Source organism: Canis aureus, chromosome 28 (genome assembly GCF_053574225.1).
Source record: "Canis aureus isolate CA01 chromosome 28, VMU_Caureus_v.1.0, whole genome shotgun sequence".
Classification (NCBI taxonomy): domain Eukaryota; kingdom Metazoa; phylum Chordata; class Mammalia; order Carnivora; family Canidae; genus Canis; species Canis aureus.
Window position 1 is genome coordinate 522,028 of NC_135638.1, and position 26,482 is coordinate 548,509.

General features: G+C 45.2%; 1 protein-coding gene across 5 annotated transcripts in view; it reads right to left on the minus strand.

Annotated features, from left to right (window-relative positions):
• Positions 1 to 26,482, minus strand: part of CPQ (carboxypeptidase Q) — a 319,086-nt gene that overhangs the window by 113,596 nt on the left and 179,008 nt on the right. The window contains exon 6 of one of the 5 annotated variants that reach the window (XM_077876169.1): positions 6,102 to 6,320. The exons of the other annotated variants lie outside the window; for them this stretch is intronic. Coding sequence (XP_077732295.1) covers positions 6,283 to 6,320 — 38 coding nt within the window. The 3' untranslated portion in view covers positions 6,102 to 6,282. Of the gene's footprint in view, positions 1 to 6,101; positions 6,321 to 26,482 lie in introns of those variants that run through there. 5 annotated transcript variants of the gene reach the window in all.

The following is a 26,482-nucleotide window of genomic DNA, read 5'->3' on the forward strand; positions in this document are numbered from 1 at the left end:
GACTGTGGAAAAGCATGTAAACATTTTAGTTTTTGTGTCAACAGTTAAGTCCTTTCACAAAACACAACTTCCAAGGACATTGCATGGGTTTTAAGTTCTCCTGTGAAAAAATGATTTTTTTTTTTTTAAGCATCCAGTTTCACTGTTCTCCACAGAGGGAGATTATTCCAGAGGAAGAATCGTAATTGGATTTAGGAACAGATCTGGGGGGCCGCGGGGGGGCAGGAGGTACTGGGCGCTTACCATGATGCCGGACCCTGTGCTACGTTCTCTCCAGACATTATTCACTTAATTTGCATGACGATCCCATGATCCCTGGAGCATTAAATGCCTGGGAGTGTCATCCCCGAGGTACAGACAAGGAAACAAAGACTAAAAGGACGTGAGTGATTTGCACGACATCTGAGGACGAATCTGGATGTCCCTTTCCCCCGGTGTCCGCGCCTCTCCCCTAGACCGCCCCGACTCGGCCGTATGCTGAGATGTGCTCCGACCTGCGGAAGACGAGAATGATCAGGCAAACGCTAAGGGCAGAGCCACTCCAATGACGTGAGTTGGTTTCTGATGGATGTTTCGCCGGGTCAGCCCTGTCCTGAGTCACTAGTGTTAAGTCACGACTCGCGACCACAGAGGACGGGGCTTGTCAAGCCTTCCTGTTCACGTCCACGTGGGCCCCGCTGTCTGACCCTCCTCAGATTCATACAGTAGGACAGGAAGAGGCCAACGACAATAACTCGGGCAAGTATAATCCCAGACGGTAACAGGTCGCATGACGGTGGCCTCTCGGAGCACATCGTTGCCGATGCCCCCGCTCCCAGGATGACGTGCGACGACAAGGTGCCCACTGGCAGGTGCCTACTGGCAGGCACGGGAGGCGGGACGGCGCCCGGCGACTGGTGGTCTCCCCACGGGACCCGGGAGGAGGGTCGTCGGCGCGGGGCTGTGGCTGGCGATGGGCGACACAAACGGGAAGTGAAATGGCAGACGGGGTGGGGGGGCACTGTGTGTGTAAGGACAGAGGGGACTCGGCCCGTGGTCCCAGGCCCGTGGTGAGAACCTGCGGGCTCCTACCCTGCGTGGGGCCTGTACCCCGGGGAGCAGCCTGTGAGTGGGTGATGGTGGCGACAGGGGACCTCAAGGACACACTCATGGGACACCGACAGGGAAGTCCCTGTTTGGACCCCACAGCCCGACACATGAGCAGCTTGGTCCTGGGGACCCATCGTGTCCGCGCAGGCCCCTCGGCCACGGGTGGCAGGCCGGAGGTTCATCCACACACGATGCACAAACAGCCGACGGCGCCCAAGAGCAGGCCAATGCCCGAGTGTCCTGGGCCCGGATCCTGGCCCTACGTCCCCCTGCCACTGGGCAGTGCCTCGCTCACGTCAGCTTCTGGGCGCCCGGGGCAGGGCATCCACCGTCGGGTTGCCTGGAGTGAATGCTTTTGGCTTCCGATACTTGAGACGGCCGCCGGCATCACGGCCGTGTTTAAGCAACGGAGACGTTGGGTCCTCCCCAGTCCTGGGCAGCACAGGGTCCCGGGAAGGGACCCGGGGAGAGGGGGTCACTGCCCCGCAGACAGCTGGCCGGAGGACGTGAGTGCGCAGACACCTGGTCAGTGCCAAGTGGCCAGGACGTTTGCACGTAACCTCTCAAAATACCACAGGTTCGAGAGTTTCAGACCAGCGGGCAGTCCCAACTGCCGGAAACCCAAGGCCTCCGATAGGCACTGCCAGGCTTATTTAGACTTTGCTTCCCTTGCCGTGCATTTTGGGGGAAAGTACTCAGGATTCTATACAGCAGAGGGTCCCTGGGATATCGGCGGTTATTGTCAGCAGATCTCACGGAGCATAAGAAATAGGCAATAATAACCTTTTGAAGTTTCTCATTGCTCAGGGCAGCAATGTGTGTACATATGGGGAATGTATGCCTCTGGGGGGAGAGATCGGCCCTGAAAGACTGCAAACCGAGATTTGATGTCCAGAGCAACCACCACCACCCCAACTCTATGCACTGACATTCACACATTTAGATTTCACTCTATTAAACTTACAGCCTCAAAATGAACAAGGTTCACCTGTGATGAGTGACATTTATATGCAGTCAACATGCCCAAGCCCATAAGCTCCTCAGCACAGCTTAGGATTCAAGCTATGATACAACCTTTCCTGCCATCTTCTTCACACTCTTAAACGCTAGCTTAGGAGAGGTTGACTTTGCGGGTCATTCAAACTAGATTTTTTTTTTTAATTTATTTATTTATTGGGGTGGGGGTAGAGGGGGAGGAGTCCTCAAGGAGACTCAAGCAGACGCCTCATTGAGCACAGAGCTGGATGGGAGGCTTGATCCCAGGACCTGAGCCGAAATCAAGATGTTTGACTGACTGAGCCATGCAGGTGACCCTCAAAACAGATTTTATATCAGGCCTTATGAAGTGATCATAAAGACTCAGTTTTTAGAGAAAAAAAAAAAAAAACACAAACCTTCTATGCAGGCCACAGTTCTGGAGGCCCTTTCCCCAATCCCATAAGACATTATTTTGATTGCACTTTTCAAAAAATAAATTTCCTTTTTCTTTTAGCAGAAATCATATTAATCATGGAGATTTTGGAAAATGCAGGGAAAAGAAGGCATAACCCTATCAACAAGAGATAATCGTTGTTAACACTTTGGTATTTTCCTTCAATTTTGTTTTGAGATGCTTTTAAATGTCTTTAAATTGTTTCACAATATATACACATATATGTGTATGTGTGTGTGTGTGTATATATATGTATATATATATATAAATCCATTGTATTTCCAAATATTTCATTTTACAATTACAATCCAAAATATTTCATTTTACATTACAACTTAAAAATTTATCTGTTGCTTCACAGTCTCCCTAAAATTTTATTTATATTTGGCTGCAAGATATTCCATTAGAAGGATGAAACATGATTTTCAATTGTTATACTTTTATTTCCAACATTTACTATCACAAACAACATTGTAATGACTGGTTTCAAACATAAAACCTTTCCTGATATTTGAACTTTTTTGAGGATAGGTTATAAGAAATAGAATTAATCAAAGGGTATATTCAAGGATCTTTACATATGTTGTCAAATTGCTGTCCAAATAGTGGGTATCAAGTTATATTCCCATAAACAGTATAATGAAATGCCTTTTTGTTGTGCTCTTGCCGGTAAAAATTCTGTTTTTAAATCACTAATTTAGAAGGCAAAGATGGTCTTTCATTGTTTTGAATTACATGTATTTGATTAGTACTGGAATTTAACCTTTTTTTAAAGATTTTATTTATTTATTTGACACACAGAGAGAGAGAGGGAGCGAGAGGGAGCCAGCAGAAGTAGGCAGAGTAGCAGGAGAGGGAGAAGCAGACTCCCTGTTGAGCAGGGAGCCGGGTGCCGGGCTCAATCCCAGGACGGGGTCCTGACCTGAGCTGCAGGCAGACGTTTAACTGACCGAACCACCCAGGCGCCCCTAGAATTTAACATTGTCAACTTGATTGTATTACATATATTGAGCCTTTTGCTAATTTATTCATCACTTCCTGGGGATTTTTTCTTATTGGTTTGTTTGAAAGTTTTATGTATTATTAGGGTATTATTGGTTATATTTCATCAGAATCCCTTCATATATTTAGAATTAAGTTGTATGACTTTACTATCGGTCCTGAATCCTCAGACTTCTTACTAACATTTCCAAGGATGGCCTTGGATTTCACATAATAATAGTGAATTAGGAGAACTACAGAAAAAAAAAAAAGATGTCAGAATGGTTAATTCCAGAATGTAATTCCATTTCTAGCATTATAAATTCAATATTACTGTTTTTCAACACATACCAAAATCCTTCCTGAGGCTGAGTAATAAAGACAGGTGCATATGTCATAGGTCATAGTGACCATAGTTATCAAGAAAATAACATCATATTATCTAGCAGAGGGATGAGGTTAAATGTACCCTTGAACCATGAGAATTATTTTCTCCCCGCTTGGTTGGCATGGTAAGAAATAGTGCAATTCTAAAGGCTCCTTCCAAGCACAGGTCGTCAGTAGGCAGCCAGGGTTATCTCAGGCCTTAACCCAACCCTTTAAGTCATCAGATTCTCCTGGCAAGGTGTGCACATGCCTGCAGGTCGAGCCAGGTAGCAGCAGAGGTAACTCCACAGTGGGAATCCCGCGTTGGAGTCTCAAAGTGCAGCAGAGCTGGTTACAGCTGAAGGCCCGAGACCCTCAGGCTACCCGAGAAACACACAGGTGTGCGTATGTATACGGGGTGTGTGGGGCCCCAGCAGGTAAAGTCAAAGGTCTACAGACCAGTTGTATTCCCCTAAAACAAAAACCTGAAGTTTAGAAACAACTAAACCATACAACTAAACTGTGCTTTGAGGTGCTTCAAAAGGTTTTAACATTCATTTTCCTGACCTTCCCAAGAAATCAGTGTTTATGATTACATTAGTTTTATCAATGCAGTAGCTAAAATACGAGGATTTCACTGAATGTCCACATTCACAGAGCTTCAAACTTGCGGAGCAGAACGATCTAAGTCAGACCTACAGACTGCAAGACTGGTCAACTCTGTGACGTCATCAATAGTTCCTGGGCTTGCTGTCCTCTCTATCCTCTGGGTGACTGACTGGCTCTCAGTTTCTCCAGAAATGCTGCCAATATCTAAAACCTTCATTCATACAGAGTCAACGGAAGACCACATTTTCCCCTAAGCGATCAGTGGGAATTTGGAAACAAATTTCTTAAAGGCTTCTCTTTTTCATAAAAGAAGGTATCATAGAATAGCCATTAAGAATCTGGGCTCCGAATTTGGCTTAAAATCTAGGATGCCCCACTGGCCATACCAGTTAAAGCTATGTGACCTTGGGTAAGTGACCTCAGCTTCTCCAGATAAGTCTCAGGGAAAATGGGGATGACAAGTAGTACTGGCCTCATAGGGACATTATGAAGATGAAAGCAGAAAAACCTTATAAGTGTTCAGTAGACAGAAAGCATCCTATAAAGATAATCCATTGTTACTATAGTAGTATCATATGCTGCTTGAAATCCAATCCTCTGTCCCATAGACAATTCTTGTTATTTATAAAAAGTCTCAACAGTTTTGGGATAGTCTAGTGTTAAACAGCAAAAAACAGCAGCCAACTAAACTGAGCTGGACAATGACTACATGAGAAGTGACAGCAGGCAAACAGCTGAATCAATAAAGAAGAAATCTGTTTTACAATAGAATGTGGGAATAGACCTCTGGTCATTAATGGAAGCACCAGCGGTATTTCATATCTCCTCATTCCAAAAGGCGAACATTTTGTTCTTGATAGTCTTTAGCCGACCTAAATGTAAATATATGATGACGCTTTTAAGATGTCATCTTGCTTGGTATCCTTTGACTTTTTTTTTTTTTGAATATGAATGCTCATGTCTTGCCTGAATTCTAGAAAATTTTCAGTAACTTCCTCTCTGTTCTCTCCTACTGGAACTACATACTGATGTACATAATACAGCTGTTTGTGTTTCAAAATCATCAATAGTTTCAATTCTTTTTTTCTTTCTTCTACACAGTTTTCTCATTTACATATTCCAATTCATAAAGTCTCTCTTTGACTATTTACTCCTGTTGAAATTTTTTAAAAATCCAAATGACTATACATTTTGATTTCCAATAATTTTAATTGGTTTTATTTTGCATCCATATATTCTAGTTTCATTATCGTTTAGTTGTTATTTCATAAACACTTATTTTTTAATGGGTGCTATTCATTCTTTTATTTTTTGAAGATTTTAAACATATTAGTTTCTTATTTTCAAGTCTTTGCCACCATAATCATGCCACTCTATGATGCCTGGGGTAACGCAGCCTGTTATAATAGATATAAATTCGGTTGCTGCAAAATATGAGACTGATTAGATTGAAGGAGGGTATAAGTAGAAGAATGGAGGTGGTGTAGATTATATGAGAAAACCACCAAATAATTTCCATTTTTCTCAAATTGGATCTTAAAATACTGAGAGAAAAATATTGGATTATTTTAAGAAATAGGCTAGATTAAGCCATATGATAAATGGCTTGCTTTACAAACTCAAAATGCTAACTATACCCAGGTAGTTCTCATTGCCCATTGCTTAGCAAGAGTTTAAGACTTAATACTGTTTCCATTAACTGTGAGTGGGATGGACGAATGAAGAATAGAAGGAGGAATTTTAATGATGAATCCCACAAATGGCCAAGCTCAGTCAAGTGAAGCGATCATTAATATCATATCTCCTCAATTCCAAGAGTGTATTTGTTTTGCAGCCAATGTTTCTGAAATTAGAACAGACCAACGATCAATATATATGTTCACTGAAAAAGGTTCTTTTCTTTTAAAAATCTTCTTGTATATGAAAGATGCATCTTTCAAATAATATTATTTGGAATTAAAGAAATGGAATATTTTAATATCATAATTACAGAAAAGCTTTACACACATGCATAAAAACAAAAGGATAGCAACAATTTAGAAATTTCTAATTAAGTGGGAGTGACAGAGACCAATCCCTAACTGAAATTGATAGGCTGCGTTATACTATAAGGTCAGCAAAAATCTGAGCGTGGTCAAAACCAGAGGAAAATTAAATTATAGGTTTGAACTCTTTGGGGAAAAATAACCTTTTCCTAGCTCCCTAGGGTCTGCCCATATGAGAGCAACTTTGACTCTTCTAGCTAAAGTGAATTTTCTAATAAACCAGTGGAAACATGTTTATGAGTTTATTTTGCCCAGCAAAGAGGATCTTAATTGGTAGGAAAAAAATGAAAAGGGGATTTGTGAATGCTTTTGATCAGAACTGAGGTATCTCTGAGCGAAACGTTTCCCTTGAGGCTAAGAAAACATTTGAAGAGGCTTTCCAAACAGAAGAGCTCAGATGAAAGGCCGCAGTCCAGAATTATGAAGCAGTCATCAATCCTGGCTCTCTCGTGCCTTAGCAGGACTAGAGGTGAGTGATGGGAGACCGGGGACCTTCAGAAAACAAGGCCATTGGCCCCTCCTGGTAGGACAGTTCCAGATGCTCAGCCTACCTTATTTCATTAGTAGCAAACCAACTGCTTTGCTTTAGTCAATAAACCAACCAAAGCTCTGGGGGAAAACGGTAAAGTCTTTCAAAAAAAAATTGCCACTCAGTAAACCTCATCCAATGTTATGACCTAATGATTTAATGATTATTCCTTGGGAAAAGCTGGAAACTCGGGCATGAAAAAGACGGTCCAAAAGACAAATGGCATACGAGCACAAGCCACTGGTCGAAAAGAGGAGCCAATGGAAGAATGACAAAGGAGTCGAAAGTACGCAATTCCAAGAAATGAAGGACTCTATCTATAAATACACTCTGTGTGGAGATATGCTTTGAACTCTAAAGACTTTTCTATTTCCCTGAAGACTCATAAGATCAGGGCAGCCCGGGTGGCTCAGCGGTTGAGTGTCTGCCTTCGGCCCAGGGCATGATCCTGGTCCCACGTGGGCTCCCTGCATGGAGCCTGCTTCTCCCTCTGCCTGTGCCTCTGCCTCTCTCTCTCTGTGTCTCTCATGAATAAATAAATAATATCTTAAAACAAAAAGACTCATAAGATCAAGTTAAATTATAACTTAAATTTGTTATGATAGGACAGATTTTATGCCTTGTCTACTGGTATCACCCTGGGAAAATAAAAGCTGAACCTGGGGACTTATCAAGTAGAGAATCATGGAATAATAAGTACTTTGGGAAGGAAGGGACTTTGAAGGTCATGGATTCTAAAACCCTTCCTGGTCTGCAAATCCCGTGTGCAGCTCTGAAACCATATGACCCTAGAGGCTCTGTTTTCAGAGGACCTCTAGCCGTCAGCTGACCCTTCTCTTTCCTTCATACTCAAGTGACCCGAAGAGAAGACTGATGCTTCATCACCTCCACACCCCCTTCTCTTTCTCCCCTTGACTCTCTGCAACCAGCTTCCACTTTCCCTGCTCTCCTGAATCTCTTCTCATTAAAATCACCCGGAGTCCCCACTTGCTGAATCCATGAGACTCATTTCTGTTCTTGCCTTCTTGGCTTGTGCTTGGCGCTGTGTACGTATCCACCCTGCTCTCCACACATCCCTGGCGGGTTCTTTACTACCTCTCTGGCTACTGCTTCCTGCGTTTTTCAAGGGCTTCTTCTCTTCTGCCCTTTAAGTACTGGCCTAGCTCAGATAATGGTAATGACACTTTATTATCTCATCTGAATACTCTACTCGATCTACCTCATTTTCCTTGGTCCCAACCACCATGGACCCTACAGACCCACAAATCTAGATTTTGGCTCAGAGCTCCATTTGAGCCCCAGACTTAGATATTCAGACGCCTGTTAGAGGTTGTCATTTGGATACCGTACAGGTGCCTCAAACTCAGCATAATAACATCATCAAACAGAATGCATTATTTCCCTCCACTTAAACTGGTTTTCCTAGGATTATTCTTTTAGCAATACATTCAAACTATGCATATTTCTCTCATATAAACTGTCTTCCCTTGCAGTTATTATTTTACACAACTGTCCATCCAGACAGCCAAAGCAGAAATCGGAGAATTTTCTTAGAAACTTCTCTCATATTCAGCCATTACGATCTCCTCCTCCTCCGTTAATCCTCTTTTTTCTTCTTTTTCCTCTCTTCTTCCTCTTCCTCATCCTTTTTTACTATTGGGATCACAACAAATATTTTTTGAGTGTTTATAAGCCTTATAAATTTTTATCTCATTTAATTTTACAACTGTGAAAATTGTTAATTGTGAATTATTGTTGCCATCCCTATTCTACAGATAAGACTATTGAGGCAGAACTTAGTTGGCAATTTCCAAAGCTAAGAGCTAAAACGTGGTAGATCCGGTATTCAAACCCAGATGGTATGACCCAAGAGTCTAAGGGTCTTAACACTATGCTGATGAATTACCAATATCTGTGCAGTTTAAGTCCTTAGTCTCTTTCAAATAGGTTTCTTCTGTTCTATCCTTGTAGCTGTTGCCATGTTTAGGCCCTTGTCTTTCACTAAAACAGACTCAAAGTTCCATGAAGGCCGGGATCACGTGTGTCTTTGTTCATCAACGTTCCCAGAGCTTAGCACGATGATTGGCACTTACTATATCCTTAGTTTCCTTATTTATTCATGAGAGTCACAGAGAGAGAGGCAGAGACACATGCAGAGGGAGAAGACTCCAGGCAGGGAGCCCGATGTGGGACTCGATCCCAGGATCCTGGGATCACACCCTGAGCTGAAGGCAGACGCTCAACCACTGAGCCACCCAGGTGTCCCCAAATAGGGAAACTTCTGAGGTTGACACACGTCACTATCAATACTCACTCTGGGTCAATAGGAATTGGGACTGATCCAGACAAAGGGAGACATGTCAACACCCTAAGAATTCGACTACCTATGCATGCCAGACGGGTTCTGGCAACTCAACACCCATTTCTCCTTCCGTACTCTCCCTGGTGGTGTAGGAATTGGAAGCCTGAGAACTACATTTTCTTGAATCTCTGCCAGCAGAGTTGGTGTTAGATTAAAATAATTCATGTAACATTTCAAAGACCAAAGAGAAATAGAAACCACCGTTACTCCTTTGAGGTGGGTAGTCACCTGGGGCTTTGTAGATGGCATATGTGAGGTTTTTGCCAACAGCTTCCAAGTATCCTCATACAAATCACTAGGTTTAGTGCTCTGGGCAGCCGAAATCACTGGTGACAGTCACCTCTAGTTCCTGTGTTTCATGATTTTCTGGATACCAGTAGCTGCATCCCTGATCTTCTCTATCCCATGTCTTCCAAAGAATTAACTCTTTTTGCCATAGGTGCTAATTCCCTAAATTCCTGTTGAAAAATCTAGAGTAGGTTCTGTTCTTATTGATACACTATGAAATAATACATAATTGTAGAACCTAAATACGTTAATTTTATAAAGGGGCACTAATCATGTGTTCCCACACCTCAGTGTTTATGTATTGGTTTTACTGTGTGTGCACAAAGCATACTATATAAAATCTTGCATATACGCTCATCTAGCTACCGAGTGGATATTATTTAAGTTAATGGACTCAATAGCAAAGACTAAGTCAGAATTAATGTCTTCAATGAAGAGAACAAAATAAAATTTTGTTGCTTATGGTATATTTATGCATATCTATCATTGCTTTGAATAAAAACGATCTATATTTTTCTAGTGAGTGATAATGCTTTTTTTGAAATTTATAAAGATATAGGACTGACACCCATTGGACCTATAAAGACCAGGGTGCACATCATCACTTTCTTATACCAACATGTCTGATGATGCATAGGGTTGTACTAAAGTGAGCAAGAGTGGATATGAAACTGGACGTTGACTCAAATTTGGTCATCATTATATTTTCATATAAAATGATTAACTTCCATGCAGCTCTTATTCCAGAAAAAAATACATACACAATTGCACTCACGCAATGCATTATCTTAAGACATGTATATTCATGTGATTACCGATGTGGATGCATCGTCTGTACTAGACCATCACCCTTTGCCTCTGAGGGTAATGCTCAGTGGACAGGCACTTGTTTCCATCTCAGTGACTATGGTGAAGTTGGGTTAATTTCCAGGGATGATGGGTAGTCAGTGCAGGTGGCGGAGCCAGCCTGAATCGACACCTTCATCACTGTGTCTGCCTATTCATGCCTCTCTCAACAAATGAAGGCCGTGTTACGCCCCCTCGACTTGTGCTAACAGGAAATGTGGGTACAGCAGTCTGAAGGGTTAGTATGAACTGAGAGGAAGCACTTCCGGCGAGCCTTTATAGGACTCAAGTCTAATTTAGCCACTTTTCATTCAAGTTAATTTATGGAAAAGAGAACAAAAAGAAAGAAAGTGAATGGAACTTCACCTTTACTGAATACTTATTTTGGGCCAGATTCTGTGCTCAATAATTTCACGTATTTCCTTACTGATTTATCACAACACCCTTGAGGGGGGAATTATAGTTATCCTTAGTGTATAATATGGAGGCCTGACTGTGTCACTTATTGTCTCAAAAACTTTGGACAAAGCTTCTTGCCTTTCTCAGCGTCAGTTTTTTTCACCCACCAAATGAGAATGAAAATCCCTGCCCTACACCTAGGCACTCTTCATACACTAATGAGTTCTTTAACATCTTCCTTCCCTGCTAGACGACCAGCCACGTTAAGCTTTTAAAAGCAATTTGTCTATTGCCAAAGGCCCGCTTTTCTCCAGGTCTCAGAGCCTACCTGTAGTAGGGGCTTTAACATAACAGCTCCCCCGGACGATCTGGATCATCCTCAGACACACGCTCATCCCCAGGAAGACACATTCGGTACAGTGCCATTAGAAGCTTACCTTTGCCACCCAAAATACCCGTACATCAAAGACCAAAGGAGAAAATTGCAGAAGAAAAGCAACCAGTGATGATAGGCAGAGAAGGTCACCTTGCGGTTGATGATTTCTGGCACACACACATCAAGGGACACAGAACAAACCTGCGTAAAGGTCAAACCCATCCACTCTGTGTGCCAGGTACTAAGACGAGGGAAGAATCTACAAAGAAATACCATGAACTTTGGAAGCTACACACTCTGGACCAAGGGTCCGTCATTGGTCTCTGCTGATTCACTGTGGGCCTTTTGCCTCACCTCTTCGGTCATAGAGAGTGGAGAATGGAAACCCAAACCAAAACCTGCCACCTTCTACGGAACCAGAACAACATGCAAAGATAACAAGAACCATAAAAACAGCTTGTAATTGCTTTAAACTTCTCCCTTTTATTTGGTCAAGCGACCAATGAATGCAGCACATGGCTTACTAGGAGCCAAATTGTGGGGATTTAGTGACAAACAAGACACAAAAGAGACCCTGCCTTTGTGTGGCTGATGATCTAGCGGTGAAGGAAATGTTGAAGAGACCATTATACGTGTGAAGAATGCCTAGATGTAGAGTAGGGATGATGATCCACATCTAAGAGATGAGAACGCTGATTGCTAAGAGGCTTTGCACGGAGGGGCTGCAACAGTGAGCGCCATGGCTGAGGCCTGCGACCTGGGCCTTTATGCTTCTAGTCCAGGTCTTTCCATATTGCTACACTGCCCGGCTGCCTGCCTGTCCCTAAGGTCCTCTTGCTACCGAGGCATTCAGCTCCACGTCTACTGAGGGTGAAGACGGTTAATAAAAATGAGGACGGGAAAAGATGAAATAGATCTGAATCTGGAGGTGACCTTCGAGTCCTTTGTTTCCTTGGCTTTAAACCATTGGAGGAATTTTAGGTTGTTTTAGGAAGAATTTTACAAAGGAGAAAGTATGTCTATGGATTGCGCTATGATTCACATGAGCTCCTTTGCTTAGGATTTTAGGATAACTGTGGTCTTTATTAGTTTCCATTAAAAAAAAATCTATCATCAGTACCCCTGTGAGTTTCCTATGGGCGGTGCCTCATATGTCTACACAGAGTATCTACCCTAATACCCATCCTGAGCATCCATTCTTCCGAAAAGGGGAGCTTTAGATGAAACTGCGCATCTCAAAGTATAAAATGAGCAAGAGCTTTGGGATACTTCTATCTTAACAGTAATAGGAACTACTTCTTGCTCGAATAGTCTATGGAGAAAGGAGATAAATGGAGTCCGCAGTTGACGCAGGTGCTGGGAGAGGAACAGTGGAGACGGAGTCTGGGGAAGACCTGAATGTCTGCGCATTGGGGTTCTGTGTGTCTGGGCCTCTCCCTTCCTTCTTCTACTGCCCAGAAGGCTGCGCCACATGCCTGTCCACAAGCGGGGAGTCACGTGTTCTCGGCCTGGCGGTAGGTGCCAGGAGGACCACAGCGCAGAAGACAAAAACTTGGACAGTGGCGGGACTAATCTGGCTAGGAAATAGAGACCAAACATGAAACAGAATAAACATAAAAATGAAGACGTCTCGAGAGAGGAGAGGTTATTTTGAGCTGGAAGAGCTACTAAGCCTTCACTTTGGAGATGGGCTGGACGTCGCGGGATGCGTGGGTTGGAGCCGAGGAGCGGGAGGGCCAGGGCGCGCCGGGCAGGGTCACGGCAGCAGCGAGGGCACAGGGTGGGGGTGAGAGGCTCTGTGGGGCCGCGGGAGGACACCCCATGGTGACTAGAGGATGCGTCTTGGAGGGAAATGAGGCTCTTCAGTGTGTGTCCCAAGCCCCGAGTCAGAAGGCGGGGGCTCTGGACACTGGCCTGTGTCCCTGCACAAGCCACTCCTCTCTGGTCTCACCCCATTCACGGGGACAGTCAGGTCGTTCCACTAGGTGATCTTTGCGATCCCCTTCCAGCTGTAGCTCCTGAGGTCCCTCGACCCTCGAAGCTACTGGGGAGAAGACAGGCATCTCCCCTTGGGGCTGAAGGCCCAGGAGGAAACAGAACCGCGGCCACAAAGAACAAGCAGAAAAATCCTATTGTTTTTGGCACAGTTGAGACCCTCTGGAATTTCCTAAACCTGACAGAGGAAGTCTGTCTGGGTGGTTTAATGTTAGCTGCTGACGCTCACTCTTATTTTCTCCCCAAGACCAAGGTTGGTGGGATTTGAAAAAAATCCAGCTCAGTAATCATTTCTTTTCTTTTCGTTTCTGCGGCACCCGCTTTGACAGGAAGACAAGCCTCCGGAGTCGCGTCCTATCTGACAGGTCCTGCACATGTCTCCCCTGTTGAAGACGCTTCCCCACAGTCAGGGTCCAGGACCGGCCCTGCAGAGGGGCTGCTTCACCCAACTCCTCCCCGCAGAGGGGCGGCACCCGCTGTGCGGAAGGCAGGGCGACGGCCTACCTTCCACGCGCCGGGTTCACACAGCGAGGGTCCCGTCTGGTCTCCGCGCAGCCACGCCAAACACGGCATCTTACGGGGACTTCGAGATAAAACAAGCATTTTGCAAGGGACAATTTTTATCTAGATGTAATTCCCTCAAAGAGAATAAGCACATAGGAAATGTCATTTTTTAAATTTTTTTAAATGAAGGGTTTTAAGATTTTATTTATTGAACACCAATAAAAAATAAATTTATATTAAAAAAAGATTTTATTTATTTATTCATGAGAGACACAGAGAGAGGCAGAGACACAGGCAGAGGGAGAAGCAGGCTCCATGCAGGGAGCCCCACATGGGACTTGATCCCGGGTCTCCAGGATCACACCCCTGGCTGCAAGAGGCACTAAACCACTGCACCACCGGGGCTGCCCTCTGACAAGGTTTTAACGCTGGTGTTGTCGCTTCCACCGCTGAATCATACAAGCTCAGTCTCCCTAAGTCTATGAAGTCCACAACCAAGGTTTCGTCAAGGCTGGAAAACAGCCTCGGCATTTGGATGGTTCTCACGGTTTCAAGCAATAAATCACAGGGAGGGAGAAATAAAAAGGCATTTATTGAAATTAAATCATCTGCTTACAAATAGCACATCCCCCCCTGCCCCCCCCCCCACACACACACAGTCTGGAAGATTTGAAAAGAAAACAAAACTCTGGATGCGTCCATAGTACACAGGGGAAAATGCTGATCCGTCGTACGTAATACATATGTCAAAATTTCAAGACATAAGACGTGCATAGAGTAGTAGAAATACGATTTCTTTAAAAATTTAATGGGATGAGAAAGGATAAGAGCTGATTTTTCTTCTCTCGCCATCTTTCAGTAGGTAAAGGCAGGGGGAAGCGTATGCATCAGACCGCGTCTGAATATAAAGTCTCAGGACGGCTAAACATAACAAAACTACCCCACAACCGAACGAGTGGACAGCGGTCGGATCCAAAAGAAACAACAAAAAAATGTTTGAATCTCTTGGATGTAGATCAACTCATCTCGCACAGTTTTGAATCCAAAACAAACCCCACATAGCTGCTGACAGACAGTGTGGAACGAAATGTCACTTCAAAGATGATCACAGCAATTCGCAGCGACAGGACAACTCCCATCATGGGAACTCACTTCACGCCGTTACGTTACTTTTCATAGCAACTGGAGAATCATGAAAAATTCGCCTCTGCGACCACGGCTAAACTCCCCACTTGAAAAAAATTATTAAAGAAATTCCGCCTCCTTCCAAAAGAGGAAATAACTGTCACTTTGGGCGTGTGTCTTCCAGGAACTGAAAGGAGCTCACCTGGGAGGCTGCCGAGGGTAGCGGGAGTTCTCGGAGTTCGCATTGGAGCGACGCTCGTCCAGACGGAGCGACCAAGGACAGAGACAAGTGATTAAGTGATTGAATAAAGGCTGAATGACTAACAAACGGATAAAATCCAGAAACAGTGTGACAATGGTGACCAGATCAAAGACATGGGGACGTGGAGCTCCCGACTTGATGACGGGCACCCTCGATGGCACTTCTCCACCCTCCACCGGCTCCGCTTCCCTGAGACAGGGCCCACTTCTGCTCGGTCACGTCGTCACGTCGTCCTATCTCCCTTCTCTTTCTTCCTTCCCTTCCCTCCGGTCACGGGGAGGAGCTATGCTCCCCACCCTCCTCCGTGTCTGCAAGAGACCCAGGGCCTCCGAGCTGATCCGTCCACTCCCCAGAGCAAAGCTTCCCTCTGGCTCTCACCCTCTGGCCCACGGCACTTGCCCAAGGCCCGTCCTGCGACACCTGACAGACACCACCCATGGATCTTGTGTTGGGCTCTGAAGAAGTCCTGTCCAAATCTGACAACGGGAACCAGTGCACATAACAGTCGGAGATGCGATGAGTTGGGGGAGGTGAAGCAGGAGGGTGACACAGGGATCTGCAAGTAGATGCGACACAGGAGGTCCCTGGATTCACAGAGCAGGTGCTGCCCCTGCGGGAGGATCTGAACGCGTGCCCGTGCCCACTCGGGGGCCACCGCCCCCCCTTGCAGGCACCCACGAAAGCTGCCCAACATCGTTCCCCATTCCATTCTCCGTATCCGGAGGCCCAGATGTCGATGCCTGAGCGTGCCTGCTGAGATGCCCACCCCTCACCCCTCAATGACCTTGATTCGTTATATAAAAACAAGAACAGGGATCCCTGGGTGGCGCAGCGGTTTAGCGCCTGCCTTTGGCCCAGGGTGCGATCCTGGAGACCCGGGATCGAATCCCACGTCAGGCTCCCAGTGCATGGAGCCTGCTTCTCCGTCTAGCTGTGTCTCTGCCTCTCTCTCTCTCTCTCTCTCTCTGTGACTATCATAAATAAATAAAAAATTAAAAAAAAAAACTTTAAAAACAAGAACAGGTGAGTTACAAGGCGATGCGTGTGACTCACAAGCCTAGATAACAGAACCACACTGTCCATGCCCCGAGCCAAGGCCCCGCTCTGCAGCTACACAAAGCAACAGAGATGGCTGCCCCCCCCCATGACTTCCTCTTCGCTCTCCCACTGTCCCCTCAGGCTCTCTCAGGGACCAGTGCTCTGCCCGCTGTCCTTCATGCCAGGCTGTCTGCAGAGGAGCCCAGGCGTGAGTCTCACGAGGGGCTTAGATTTGGTGTTAGGGATTTCTTGTTCAGCACCAGGCCTGTGGGGTGGGAGATGGGGGATGGAGGAGACCTGCCTACCAGGTGCCAAGGAAAATCAGCAGAAATTGTTCCAAGGTCTAGTCTGAAAGAATAAACAAATTTGTATTTATTATTTTCATTTTTTATTTATGGGTTTTTACCCAGCCTGAAAATCTTTATGTGAGGGATGATTATATAAGTGGCATTTACCAAAGTGGGGTGGAATCACATTTGCTCTGATGGCCCAGGGTTTTCTAATCTGATATGAAAATTGGGATCATTTGTTAAGAGTGGCAATGAGATGATTCTGTATGATAATCTCCCCGCTGGTCCAGGTAACATCTTCTGAAAGCTAATATGTACCTGTGCCCAGACCCCTCAGGAACTGCGCTGCCAACCTCTGCAGAAGGTGTGACCTGTGTCAAGATGGGCACTAGCAGTGGCTGCAGATGCAGCTTCTGGACTAGCCAGCAAGAGCGACACCTTGGGAGAGAAAGGAGCAAGGCAAGAGTGACTTCTTTTCTCTAGGGCTCCAATCAGTGCCTTTAATGTCAATGTTTCCAAACCTAAGATCATGCAAGGGACTCTATGAGCCTATGTCAAATATTGTAAAAAACAAAAAAGAAAGAAGGAAAGAAAAACTATACCCTTATGAGGTGGGCGGGGGGTGGGGGTGACTGGGTGACGGGCACTGAGGGGGGCACTTGACGGGATGAGCACTGGGTGTTATGCTATATGTTGGCAAATTGAACACCGATAAAAAATAAATTTATATATAAAAAATAAATAAATAAAATCTCCAAAAAAAATATATATACCCTTATAAGTGAAATGGTTCCCTGAATAAACTAAATTGGCAAATTTAATTTCTTTGCTCTTGGTTGGAAGGGTATCAAGTTGATACAGGAACACTAATCATCTCCTGAAAAATTAATTATGTTGTAAAATTTTGTGATTGATTGACAAAATTTTAAAATAAATCATTGTTAGCTCCCCCCACCCCCCAAAAAATCTTGCAAAGCACAGAAGTAAAGATAAAAATATAGAAACATGGGACGCCTGGGTGGCTTAGTGGTTGAGCGTCTGCCTTCAGCTCAGGGCGTGACCCCGGGGTCCTGGGATTGAGTCCCACGTCGGGCTCCCTGTGTGGAGCCTGCTTCTTCCTCTGCCTGGGTCTCTGCCTCTCTCTGTGTGTCTCTCATGAATAAATAAATAAAATCTTTAAAAAAATACGGAAACATAATGGTATCATGATTGGGGCCACTGGCCTTGGCCATTCATGCTTCTCAGGGTTCTTCTTCTCATCTCCCTCCCCATTAGTCCCTGACAGCGGGTGTCCCAGACAGGACCCTGCCCCAATCTTCCAGTTCTTGTCTTCTCCAGATGTCAAGCATCAGGCTGAATGAAGGGTGTTTTGCTTCCTCAGAAAAAAAGTAGGACTTTGGCTGCCCAAGCTGATGCAGAAGGGATCTTTTTCTCATAAAACTTACAGAAATGCTTGGAAAGTGTGCATTTTTCCCATGATGTAAATCTTATTTACTGTATGATATTTTTTCTGGCTTTATTGAGAAATAGATGACATACCTCACTATATGAGTTTAAGGCACACAGCATGATGGTTTGATTCACATTTATTGTGAAACGATGAGGACAGGCTCAGCTAACATCCATCTTTTCACATAGATGGGATAAAAAGGAAAGAAAGAATAAAGGAGAAAACATTTCTCCTTCTGACGGGAACTCTTAGGATGTATTCTCTTCGTAACCTTCCTATAGATCATACAGCGAATTTTAAAAACTATTGTTTAGTGCAGAGCATAATTCAAAAAAGAGAAAGGAAGGGAAGAAGGGAGAGAGAAAGAGAGGAAAGGAAAGGAAGGGGGGGGGAAACAAGAAAAGGGAATAAAAAGAAAGAGGAAGACACAGAAATCCCCAGATTTCAGAAACAATTAGAAAATTCAAGACAGAGTAGAAAGTAAAAGCTGATGCTACAGTAACCCAAGGATTCTGAAAACCCCAGGCTGAGAAAGTAACCAAAAGTCTGGTCTAAGATCTCAGAAACCCAGAGCGACCCAGCCCAAGCAAGTGCAGACACTTCCATACTTCACTCTCTCTGTAGAAAAAGGACTCAGTGAAGGAAGATAAGACCATTCGTGCCCAAACTTCACCTAATGATGTAAGACTTCAGCCGTATGCAGTTTAACAGTCACTGGAAGAGACGAAGGTCGGACGGTGGTTGCCAGGAACCGAGGGGAGAGGGGGACGGGGAGGTAGCGTTCAACGGGCCCCGAGCTTCAGGTTTGCAAGACGAAGAAGTTCTGGCGCTGGATGGTGGTGACGGTAGCCCGGCAATGGGAAGGTACTTAATGTTGCTGAACTATGTACCTAAAAATGGTTAAGATGGCAAACTTTGTGTTGTGTGTATTTTACCACAATACAAAAATACCACGTAAGCGTGTGGCTTAATACAAGTAAATACTGGCTGTATGAAATAATAAAATCAACTTATCGTGGTCTTTCTTACATAAAAATGAATATGTGAATGGACCAGTGGCACTATCCTTACTTCCTTCTAAAGAGTACAGAATGGAAGGGCGAGGGGAGGGTAACAGTGCAGAAGCCTGATAAACACACCCAGCCAGGGGACCGAGGCCGATACCGCCAGCGGTAAGTCATGTTGAGAGCATATACCCTTGAGATGATGTGATGAGAATGAGAATAGCACTGTACCGCGACTTCCACAAAACCCGTCACCTCCGTCTAACCATCAGGAAAACATCCAGCAAATCGCAACCAAGGGGCGTCTACAAAAATGACTGACCACAGTGTTCCTCAAAACTGCCAAGGTCGGCAAAGTAAGGACTATCTGAGAAAGTGTCACAGTGAGGAAGAGCCTGAGAAGACACGGCAGTTAAAATTCCCTGGGCAGCGGCTATGTGCCAGGGACAGAACTAGCTCGTCTAATTCCCCAGGAAACCTACAGATGGATACAAGTCTAGTCTCCGTCATATACACAGGGACACTGAGGCACGGCACACTCACACAACTTGAACGGTAACATGGCCAGAAAGTAGCAAAGCCCAAATATAATAACCAAGTGATTACAAACCTGGGGAAGGTTTAGAAGGAAGGTGTAACTAAAACACTAGTCAACAGTGATATATATGATTGGAGAGAATGTATTGGAGCAAGTTATCATTGCTGTATTATTTAATTCAGACAAACATATGCATGATATTTTAATAGTGGCCGCTAAAACAATAGGAAGTGTGCAAGTTTCCAGATAGTGGAGGGAAAGATGGGGAGAAAGTGAAAGAAAAACCAGTAATCCAATTGAAAGAAAAAAAAAAAAAAGGAAAAGAAAGAAAGAAAAGGAGAAAAAAGAAACGAAAATAGCAAACTTAATAGAAAAAAGTCAGAAAATAAATGAAATAAAAGTAATCAAAGAAAAGGAGAAAAAAAACAAAAAGAGCAAACTTCATAGAAAAAAGTCAGAAAATAAATGAAATAAAAGTAATCAAAGAAAAGGAGAAAAAAGAAACAAAAAGAGCAAACTTCATAGAAAAAAGTCAGAAAATAAATGAAATAAAAGTAATCAAAGAAAAGGAGAAAAGGGAAACAAAAAGAGCAAACTTCATAGAAAAAAGTCAGAAAATAAATGAAATAAAAGTAATCAAAGAAAAGGAGAAAAGGGAAACAAAAAGAGCAAACTTCATAGAAAAAAAGTCAGAAAATAAATGAAATAAAAGTAATCAAAGAAAAGGAGAAAAAAGAAACAAAAAGAGCAAACTTCATAGAAAAAAAGTCAGAAAATGAATGAAATAAAAGTAATCAAGAAAGAAAAGGAGAAAAAACAAAAATAGCAAACTTCATAGAAAAAAAATCAGAAAATGAATGAAATAAAAGTAATCAAGAAAGAAAAGGAGAAAAAGAAACAAAAATAGCAAACTTCATAGAAAAAAAAGTCAGAAAATGAGTGACATAAAAGTAATCACAATAAAGATAAGCAGAACAAGTATCCTTGTTAACTGATGTTATAAGATTCAATATTTTAAAAATCTAACTCAATACCGTTTACGACAGAATCAACTAAAACTCCATGACCTCAATAAGTCAGAAATAAAGGAGCAGAAAAGGAAAGAGTGACCAAAAGAAAGCTGGTTCCGTGATATTAACATAAGATAAAACAGACTTGCATGGAAAAATCATGAAGGATAAAGGTCCTGAGGCTCAACTATATAAAGCAACAAAACCTGAAATCGTATAAGCCAAGTGGAGGGAAATTCCAGGAGAAACGCTGGTGGAGGATTTTAATAAACTTCTCTTAAAAACGTCAGGCAGATAAAGAAAAGTAGTAACGATACAGTAGTTTGAGGAGCACAGTTGGTAAGATTGCTCGAAGGAACGTGTGCGGAGCCCCAGTCCCGGGGAAAGGAGGCTAGTATATCCCTGTCGAGTCAACACGATACGTTTTTTTCAAGGACTGGCTTCGCGCTATTAACCAGAATTCTGTCTCCGTGAATTCCAAAGAACTGGTGCTCTGTAAGCCGTGGTTCCCAATCACCACGTAACAAAATTGGAACCCAGTAACTCCATAATAACTGCAGATTTTGAGGGCGCCCGGGGGCTCCGTGGTTGAGCATCTGCCCTCGGCTCAGGGCGTGACCCCGGGGTCCCGGGATCGAGTCCCGCATCGGGCTCCCTGCTTCTCCCTCTGCCTGTGTCTCTGCCTCTCTCTGTGTGTGTCTCTCAGGAACAAATAAATAAAATCTTTAAAAAACAAATAACTGCACATTTCGGGAAACTTAAAGCTGTAATGTTTTAAAGACTCCAAGAAGAATCACAGCGAAAGCCCCACCGTATTTAATTCGATGGCTATGAAGGCACTATTTCAAAACTGTGGAAAGCAGTTAGACCAGTGCTCAGAGAGGAACGTCTGTTAGAAAATAAGGCTGATGTTAACCCACAATCGCTTCAAGATGATCGAAGAGGGGCGTCTGGGGGGCCCCGGGGTCCTGGGATCAAGCCTGGGGGCTGCTTCTCCCTCCCCCTCGCCTCCTCCTCCTGCTCATGCGCTCTCTCTCTCTCTCTCTCTCCCTCAAATAAATAAATGTTTTAAGAAAAAAAGAAGAAACAAATAAAACAGACTAACCCCAAATACAGAAGAAAATAACATCATTTATGTAAATTCAAAATCACAAAACCTATCCGATAATGTTTTGGGAGAAGCACACTTACAGGATGATGTGAAACAGTCACGTCGCTTGTTCAGTGGCGGGGGCAAGGGGACGGATCGCGGGGAGGTGCGTACGAAACAGGCTTCGACCGCGCTGATCATTTATTTCTTTAAAATTACGGATCTGAAACAAGTATTTTAAATTGTTGACATGTGGGGGATATGCTGGTGTCTATTAGTCTATATTGTTTTCCAAATATTCGAAGTCTTTTTCAAGTTAGGGGATAAAAGAAAAAAGAGTGGGGGAAATAAAAAAAAAAAAAAGAAAGAAAGAAAAAAAAACAACCAAAATTTAAAGAGAAACACTGAGAAAAAGAAACGAGATTTCTTGGGGTTGTAAGTCCCAGCAGTGGCCGCCGCAGGCCCTTGGTCCGCAGAAGGGACCGACTGGGCGGGAGCTGCACACCCAGCGCCCAGCTCCCGGCGGGCCCAGCGGCTCTGGACGCCAAGGGCCATCACTCGGCCCTCTGGGGCTGGGACGTGTCCGTCACCTTCACCCCAACTGGATGAGCCTCCTGCATTTCCACCCTAAAGCAAGGCGACTCCCCAGTCCTGTCAATTCCTCAAGCACAGGGACCATCACGCAGCTGTAGCGGACGCTGGTGTCCGGCCCAGACAACAGCACGGAGGGGTTCCCCACTTCAAGGCTGCCCGGCCTCCCTAGGCCCCGGCCGCTCGTCCCCCGCGGTGCTGCTGCCCCCAGGGCCTTCCCTCCCCGTTACATGCCATGGACTTGGCCTCGCTGCAGCTCTCACGGACGCGTGGTCGTTCACACTGGGTTCGATTCCTAGGACAACCTCCAAACATACAGCCACTCGTTTTGCTAATAAGGCGATGAGGCCCCGAGAGGTCCAGTGCCCTGCCAGGGACCCGGCTGTCCTGACACCTCGGAGGGCTGCTGTGAGGACTTAAGAAGGTCACGGAATATAACGGACGCATAGGAAACGTCCCATAAATACCGGTTCTCTCCTCCTTTCTCCCAAGTGCTCGACGTTTGTTGAGATATTGCTCAATTAGTGTCGGGTTATGATATTAAATGAAAACACAGGGCATAGGGTTCTTTCGGCTTATATTTTGCATGTTCATCAAAAAAGATCTCTGCTTCATAAACTGATCCGCTGTTTTTTTTTTTTTTTTTTTTTTTTGCAACAACATATAGTAAAGTTCCAGAAAGGTGATCAATTTAAAAATTCCTCTGACTCTTCATTTGTAGCCGAAAAATGACATTCAAATGATCTTATCTAAAATTATTCAACTATGAAAGGTGAATTCACACTTTCGTCTTTCAGAAAAGGGGTAATTCTGGTACAAAGCACTTCATGAAATACTTCTTTGTTCTAATGTGCTGCCTGAAACACGTGGATTTGGGGTGGCTAATGGATATATGGCCTATGATGAAGAAAACAGAAATGACAGCCTTCGAAACACTTCCTGATTATATTTTCCCCACACACACTAATCAAAGCAATAACCCCAAATAGTTTCAGCTACGTTTTAAATATATTCCTTTTAAAAGACGTGACTTGTAGAAAGAACAATCATACAAGCATCCATGGTCATCGTCTTCAGTTTTCTATGCGTGCATGACCGTCTTCTGAGAATGCCTGGAAATTACAGGGTTTTGACCATATTAAAAAATGGATTTCTTGAGACCTCAGCCGCCAGGGTAAATTGTAAACAGTAAACACTGGATTTGATTCTTGGTTTTCCCCACGTTGATTTTTTTTTTTCTCTATATTTCAAACAATTTACTGTGTAGAGTAAGTTATGTTGTTCTCGACAGCTATTTCCTGTTTTTACTATTTTTTTCTTTGGGTTGATTATAAATCTTTCCACATACAGTGTTATCAGGTTAAGGACATTGGTAATGAGGACAAGGGAGAGAGGAAAGGACGGAGATCTCTCTCTCCTTTCCCATGTCCCGTGAGCGTTATTTTAATTGTGCATCGCATTTATGAGGCACCTATTACATGACCTCTAGGGCGATGAGAAGGGATCCAGCCTCATATATACTCATGGACGGTGGCCGTCCTGGGATGATGCTTTCGGTTTGGTCATCGGAATCTGCTGTTCCTTTTCTAAGAGCTCTACTCTGCTGTGGGCACGTCCCCGGCCAAGCTCAGCGATGCGACGGGAGAGAGCCCGAGACAGAGTCCATCCTGAGACCAGATCCTCTGCTGCAACATCCGCCCTTGCCGTTTTGGCAAATAGCATCTGACGGTAATCGTTGCTATTAGTACACCTGGTGGGGGCCGGACACCGTCTAAATGATTTCAAATTATCCTATCAACCATTCAAGGTCACACGCTCCCGTTGTAAAGAAGAGGAAACCGAGGCCTAAGAGATAAAGATGATCTCTCCAACATGATACAGCTACTCAGCAGCAAGGAAGGACCTGAATCCAACGCACTCGTAACATGGACCCTAGGCTTACTCTGCTCTACAGCCCGCCTCGTCTCTACCTGCAGCCTTCGAGTCATCTGAAGAGCAAGGAAGGAGACTGAAAGGGTTGAAAAGTCCCCGAGACGTGGGTCACGTGGTACAGCGTGGACATGCTGGCGTCCAGCAGGCGCACAGCCAGGCTGCATGGATCAGCTCACCCCCAGCGATGACCCACACGAGGAGGCCGCCGGCAGGACTACGGAGAAAGTAAATCTAATAATACTCGACTTCTTTCAATACTGCACTTAGCCTGTCACGGCCACCGCACGCCTGGCTGAAACCTTCCCTTCCCGGAGCTTGATTCTGAGGAAGTTCACAGGGTTGGAGGGGCCCACGGATGAATTAAATTAACCCGCGTCCCCTGGGTGGGACCATTTTAAAAATCCACTTAACCATAAAGGTCCAATCAGATGTTTATAGAGTATTTTTCCTGTTTGTCTGTGGATCTCTCTTTTTGGGCACGTTTACTGGAACAGGACTCGCTCTGAGCTGGGTAAGCCACAGTTTTTGCAAAGTGCATCATTAGCATGATGCAGAGGAGCGCGTAGGCGAGGAATAATACGACCCTTCTGGAAACCCCATCACTTCCTCCTTGGCACATCTAGCGCAGCGAGGTGGAAGCCAGCCCGTCAGCCCCAAAGCGCACAAAATCTCGTAGTAACCGCAAAGCTGCGGTTTCCCAGGCTCTGCGTGGCCGGGGCCTCCCCAGTTCAGCTCCGGGGTCTCCATTCTGTCCGTCGCACTCCTGTGCGAGCTCAAGGATGACACTCCCCGCTCCCCGGTTTGTTCTTCAGGATGAAGTCCTGGCACATCAATGCCCCCGTAAAGTTGTTAAGCATCAGCCCCAGGCATTAGCTTTGCGTCTAGTGTCCTCAACAAATGACCGTCACCTTCGGCTGGACCTGGACGAGCAAGTCTTCGCTCGCCTGTTGCTCTGGACTCAGAGAAACGCCCTCCACTCCTCACACTATGCACTTCCACGAGCTCGAATTTTGTCCTTTCTTCTCCCCCCTCCCCCGCCCAAGGCCTAGCTCCCGTGCCCGCGCGTCCAGGTGATGCTACCGCGGCCGGACTCCGGCCTCCTTGGTGGGAGGACTCGTGCTGCGGGGAGATGGGCGTGGGGCACTCGCGGGTGACCCGGGGCTCGCCGTGTGGGCCGGCCTCGCTGCACTGGGGCAGTTCGGGTGCCAGGGAGCAGCCTGCACTTTCCAGACGGCCTGCGGGCCCCTCTCGTGGGGGGAGAGCCGCCGGGCCCTAAGGACACCATTATTAAGTCTTTTCCACGGTCCTTCTCCTCCACGGCTTCCAAGTCCTTTAACGCCACCGCCCTTCTCCGCTCCCTGAGGACGCACAGGCCAAACCAAAGCAGCCGCGGGGTGGGCCCCCGAGCCTGGTCCTCGGGGCCTTTGTGGGCCATCCCGGGCCATCCCGGGCCCTGTGTCAGGCGGGAGGGAGCCGCTCACGGCGGGCCTGCCCCGGGCCGGCCTCGTCTGCTCTCACGCGGAGACGCCTACGTTCTGCCCAACTGACGGAGAGTCACAGCGGTGACCGGCGCGCGGCAGGCCTGCCAGGTGACCGCCGAGCCCCGTATCCCAACCAAGCCAAAGGGCAGAAGGGATTCTACGCGGCTCGCCTTACTTCATCTCATAGACGCAGCCCGACGACCAATGGACACACAGCGTGTCTTTTGCTCAGGCCAGTGGAAAGGCCTCTATCGGCCGAGGAGATGGAAAGATGCTAAGTATCTCAGCGGAGCTGATGCCCGGGATCGGACCTTGGAAAGTCCTCAGCAATTCCCAACCGGGAGAAAATAGGCATCTGCTACAAGTCATCTGGGAAGGCGACTGGGATACTACATAACTTGCCACTAGAGGAAATAACATATCTGAGTACAAAAAAAAAAAAAAAAAATGAGACGATCATCCCCCAAAAACCATGAGAAGAGGCCACAAATGCTCATGACAGTAAAGCTACTTTTAGAATCAAAAAAAAAAAAAAAAAAAAGAGTAAGCATATTCCTAGAGTCTGATTCTTCTACTGTTCTTCGTGTTTGTCTCATCCAATACAATCAAAACAAGAGAAGACCAAAATTGATTCAGGAAAATAAAAGCAAACCACGATCTATATGTTAGAATTCAGATTAACGACAATGAAATTTAACGTGGGGAGAAATACGGTTTCTTCAGACCTCATTCCTTACTTCCGCAGCAGACGTGCCCTTCCTCCAGGGCACCGAGGACCCGTGGTTCCAGGAGGGTACCTGCCCAGGACTGTGGGTCTCCCTCCCGCCGTTCACAAAGTAACCGTGGGGGA